At 47.5% G+C, this 4,977-nt stretch overlaps 1 protein-coding gene across 3 annotated transcripts; it reads left to right on the top strand.

Moving 5' to 3' along the window:
- Positions 1 to 649: 649 nt before the first annotated feature.
- LOC109759027 (xylulose kinase 2) lies at positions 650 to 4,503 on the top strand. 3 transcript variants are annotated; one of them, XR_012203054.1, is made up of 11 exons: positions 650 to 870; positions 969 to 1,620; positions 1,786 to 1,874; positions 2,197 to 2,261; positions 2,405 to 2,460; positions 2,723 to 2,843; positions 2,907 to 2,981; positions 3,292 to 3,345; positions 3,425 to 3,519; positions 3,608 to 3,815; positions 3,936 to 4,503. XR_012203054.1 is itself a non-coding variant. In XM_020317871.4 (11 exons), exons 1-11 carry the CDS (start codon positions 791 to 793, stop codon positions 4,181 to 4,183), a joined length of 1,710 nt encoding a protein of 569 aa, XP_020173460.1. In that variant the 5' UTR covers positions 650 to 790; the 3' UTR covers positions 4,184 to 4,503. The 3 variants fall into 3 exon arrangements, 2 of the variants coding, with proteins under 2 accessions (XP_020173460.1, XP_020173461.1); XM_020317871.4 differs by having other exon boundaries at positions 3,641 to 3,815; XM_020317872.4 differs by having other exon boundaries at positions 712 to 870; positions 943 to 1,620; positions 3,641 to 3,815.
- The last annotated feature ends 474 nt before the right edge of the window (positions 4,504 to 4,977 follow it).

A 4,977-nucleotide genomic window follows, 5' to 3' on the forward strand; every position in this document is an offset into this window, starting at 1 on the left:
GCATTAAGAGCGGATGGTGCGTCGACAAATGAAGTTCTGCGGAAGTTGGTGTTCTTCGGAGGTGTCCGATGTCGGTCGTGACGCGGTGTTGTGTTTCGATTAGGGGGGTGTTTGTTTCCAGGGACTTTTTGGTGTAGGGACTAGAAAAAATCCCTCTTAGAGACTTTTTAACCAAACAGGAGGGACTACTAGGGACTAAAAGTTGCATTTTGGGACTAAATGAAGAAGACTCTCAAGGAGAGTCTTTTTTGGGACTTTTTCCAACAATGCCCCTCCCTGCACCCATTGCCCCGCCGCCCTATGGTGTTGTTTGGTTGTTATTTTTTTTGTTCCTGAAAACGAACAGGGAGGGACTTTTTAGGGACTAGAAACTTTTTAGTTGGGACTAGAAAAAGTCCTAGGACTTATGAACCAAACAGGGCCTAAGATAGGCTCCTTGCGTTCTAGCTTGCTCCGTGGTGTTGTTCGTCTTTGCCCTTGTTTGGGTGTGGTGTTTGTGCTATGCTCGTTGTTCGCAGCGAGTGTAGTTTCTTGTAATTCAAATTTTGCCTTTTATAAAGCTATGGTACGCTTAGGCGTACTTTCGAAGAAAAATAGCTCAGTCGGTTAGAGCACCCGTTTATCGGGCGGTCTTGATTTTTCAACTCTCAATGGAAGTATATTCCTTTTTGTCAATCTTCTTTTTGGCTTTGCTCCACTTTTCTCCCCTTCGTCGTCATCAAATCAAAAGTCCACAAACATCCAGCGAGGCAGCGACTGAACACAGCACGGAGCTTCTCTGCCCGTCCTCATGGCCTACGGCGATGGTTGCTCCCTCCCCCTCCCGCTCCCAGACGGCTCCCTCTTCCTCGGGTTTGATTGCTCCACGCAGTAAGAACGCCATTCCTCTGTTCCGACTATCATCTTCTGTCACAGAATATTTCCTGAGTGACGAGGCGCTAGAATTGCTGCCTTTGATGTCTCCGCAGATCGCTCAAAGCCACCGTGCTGGACGCCAGCCTCGCAATCGTCGCCCACGACGCCGTCCACTTCGACTCCGAGCTGCCGCACTACGGCACGGAGGGCGGCGTCCGCCGGGACGCCGCCGAGCCGGGCCGCATCGTGTCGCCGCCGCTGATGTGGGCCGAGGCGCTGGACCTGCTCCTCCGCAGGCTCAAGCCCAGGGTGGACTACGGCCGCGTGGCCGCCGTCTCCGGCAGCGCGCAGCAGCACGGCAGCGTCTACTGGGGCCGCGGGGCGGGCGCCGCGCTGGCGTCCCTGGACCCGGCCTGGGGCCTGGCGCCGCAGCTGGCCGGCGCGTTCGCCGCGCCGGAGTCGCCCGTGTGGATGGACAGCAGCACGACGGCGCAGTGCCGGGAGGTCGAGGCCGCGCTGGGCGGCGCGCTGGCGCTGGCCCGGATGACGGGGTGCCGGGCGCACGAGCGGTGCACCGGCCCGCAGATCAGAAAGATGTTCCAGATGAGGCGGGGTATCTACGACGGCACCGAGAGGATCTCGCTTGTCAGCTCGTTCATGGCGTCGCTGCTCATCGGCGGCTACGCCTGCATCGACCAGACCGACGGCGCCGGGATGAACTTGATGGACATCGAGACGCGCCAGCTGCGCCAAGATGCCCTTGAGGTTTGGTTTGTTCAAATGTTCAGAGTTTTGCAACTGCAGTTTGCAGAAACCACATCTTTGGGGACTCAAAATAGCTGGTGGCATAACCAGATTATTCAGTTTACTTGATTTTCCCCCTCCAGTTTACTTTGTGATTGTTTCTGATGCGTTCCAAGTTTATTACAGGCTACAGCTCCAGATTTAGATGTGAAGATTGGGAAGCTAGCACCAGCGCATGCTATCGCCGGAACTTTAGCTCCTTATTTTGTTCAGAGGTAGCTTATGTGGAATTTGTTTGTCTAGATTTTTTCTTTTGGAAATTTTTGTCTCATATATGCTCAGTAGCATGGTCTAGCACATTTACTTGTTTGGACAAAAATCTGGATATTATGAGTTATATGCACAAACTAACATTTTATTCATTGCCTACATTGCAATTTGGAATATCAACTTGCCAGATTGGTAAGTAATATTTATGCTGTTTGCAATGGGGTGTTACCTTTTCAAGTAAACAATATGAACACTGAAACCAAATTAACGGTTTAGTCATTAATGATGTGTCTGAATGATATACTTGGATACCTCATGTTTTCTCAGATTTCAGTTTACAAGCAACTGTTTGGTCGTTCAGTGGTCAGGGGACAACCCCAATAGCCTTGCAGGTACTTCAGGTTCTCCTGATTTTCTACATATGAGTCATATGATGTCTGTTTTCTCATATAAAAAAACCCTAGTATAAAGCTTACAAGAGCCCTTAGATACTGCAAATTAAAAAATATATTTTTCATACGCTGAGATAATGCAGGCTTAACTCTGAGCAATCCTGGTGACCTAGCAATCAGCCTTGGAACAAGTGATACAGTAATCATCTATCACCATGCCTACAAATTATTGTATTTTTCTTAAGAGCAATGCTGTAATATGAACGTGCATTTAGTCTGTACATTAGGAGATGGTTTTGAATTTAGCCTATTGTGCGAATCAAACCTATTTTTTTCTTGTAATGCGATGGAACAATTAGTAAAAGGATTTGCAAAAAAAGATGTGATTGTGTAACATAATTTTTGTTTGTATCAACCTTTGCTCGTAATTGTGAGTTTGGGACGCCTTTATGATCTTTCAGGTATTTGGGGTAACTGACGTCCCTGAACCATCCCTGGATGGAAACATCCTTCCTAATCCAGTTGACCCCAGCACCTACATGGTTATGCTTTGCTACAAAAATGGATCTCTAACTCGAGAAGGTACCATTTTCAGTGCCTTCTATTGTGCTGTTGCTCTTGCTAACTTATGTACTTCATTGTCAGACATTCGCGATCGTTATGCTGAGAAATCATGGGATGTGTTCAACAACTTGCTTGAGCAAACAGACCCCTTAAATGGTACGCGATGTATTTGATCAAAATGTTTAGTATCCTTCAAAATGCATATCTTGAAAAGGTGGTGTGGATTTCATTGGATTAAGGTTTTTTTTTCCGATTAATAGATTAAGGTATTTAAACTAGCAGGTCTATAAAAGTTTACATTTCGGCAAGTTGGTACACATGTTTGATTATGCGTTGATCCCACTAAGGTTAAGGCAGTTGCTATGAAAAGCCTGTCTTTCCTTCAATCGGGCTAGATTCTTTCATTGGCCACAGAATGGTAGCTTTCACATGGATTATTATGTCTCGTGTTTTTCTTCTTTCACAGGAGGGAAACTAGGATTTTACTACAAGGAGCACGAGATCCTGCCACCACTTCCAGGTTATTATCGACCTTGCATATCGTTCCCCATCCTCTCTTCATGTCATCGCTCACACCATGTGCTAATATATGTGCCTAGTCGGGTTTCACCGCTACATTGTTGACACTTTAACCAGTGGACCATTAGCTGAGACCAAGGAACGTCAGAAGGACGAGTTTGATCCTCCGTCAGAGGTTGGAGTACTACAACTTGTTGGTGTCATTTTTGTTTTTTGAAATAGACTTGCCGGTGTCATGAAACGATTGAACATGCCAAATACAGTTTCCACCGGTGGTTTAACAAGGAGTTATTCAGGTGCGCGCGTTAATAGAAGGCCAGTTCATGTCCATGAGGGGACATGCTGAGAGATGCGGCCTGCCGGTGCCCCCGAAGCGGATCATAGCAACTGGTGGCGCATCGTCAAACCAGGCAATTCTGAAGACGTTGGCGTCCGTTTTTGGCTGTCCAGTTTACACTGTTCAAAGACCAGGCATGTGCATGAAATTTAAACCACCTGCTTAGATACCGAACTGTTCCCGTCTTGTTATGCATTACATGACCTTAAAACAATGAGCTGAATATAGTATGCATCTAACCGATCGATATGCAGACTCTGCGTCGCTGGGTGCTGCTCTAAGGGCAGCCCATGGGTGGCTCTGCAAGAAGCAGGGCGAGTTCGTGCCGATCTCACGCGTGTACTCGGGCGGATCGGATAGGACATCGCTCAGCATGAAGCTGGCTGTTCCATTTGGGGGCTGCGAGGGGGATGATGAGCTGCTGAACAAGTACACGTTGTTGGTGGAGAAGAGGCTGGAGATTGAGCAGAAGCTTGTGGAGAGGTTTGGCCGTGTGAAGTAGCTTGTTTTGGGCAACATTTCTTGTGGATATCGAAAGTCGGGCGACCGTAGTGGACCTCTGAAGATGCATCTTCAGAGAAGGATAGTAGAGAAATTGGATCAGAACTTGAGGTGTGCAGGTGCAGCAGTAGCTGCCCAATTTAGGCATGGACAGTCGCCATGGTAACATCGTGTCATGGGTAAGGACTTGTGTTTTGTTGAGCATGTGTTTTATTCAGCATGCAATGCTTTGGCAAAATTATGTAAGCGCCCGCCTATGTATCAGGCGACCGGAAAAACTTTTCAGCTTCAGCCAATTCGCCAGTGCGATCCCTTTCTTCAGCTCTGTGTTTGTATCCACTTGAACTTAATGCTCCTCATTTTGAGTCAGTAAAAGCCACCCTTTGTCGGAAACTCCACGTCTTGGCGAGCCATGGCTCAGGGCTTCTTCAGGTGAAATCAACCAAGTGGAAACATTTTTTTGGTTGAATGAGGTTTAGCAAAGGCGCAAAACTATACAGCAAATGTTTTTGTCAGTCAGTCGTGTTTTGGCCAATGTTTGCAAGGGATGGACAATGAGGGCATGAGCCAGTCATCATAAAGACCAAACTATTGTTTGTGACCAAAAAAAACTTGGTAAGATGGATTTGGGACACTGGGAAAACATGCAGCGTATAACGACAAGCCACGGCGGGACCTACTCCGTCCGGGACATAGAATCTGAATTGCATCTGCAAGATTCAAAGCGAAGTCGGCATCGGCTTTTGCCATCCCATTCCCAGGTGCCACTCCACGCTACAACTTGCAAAGCAGCTC

This window comes from Aegilops tauschii, chromosome 2 (assembly GCF_002575655.3).
Source record: "Aegilops tauschii subsp. strangulata cultivar AL8/78 chromosome 2, Aet v6.0, whole genome shotgun sequence".
Classification (NCBI taxonomy): Eukaryota; Viridiplantae; Streptophyta; class Magnoliopsida; order Poales; family Poaceae; genus Aegilops; species Aegilops tauschii.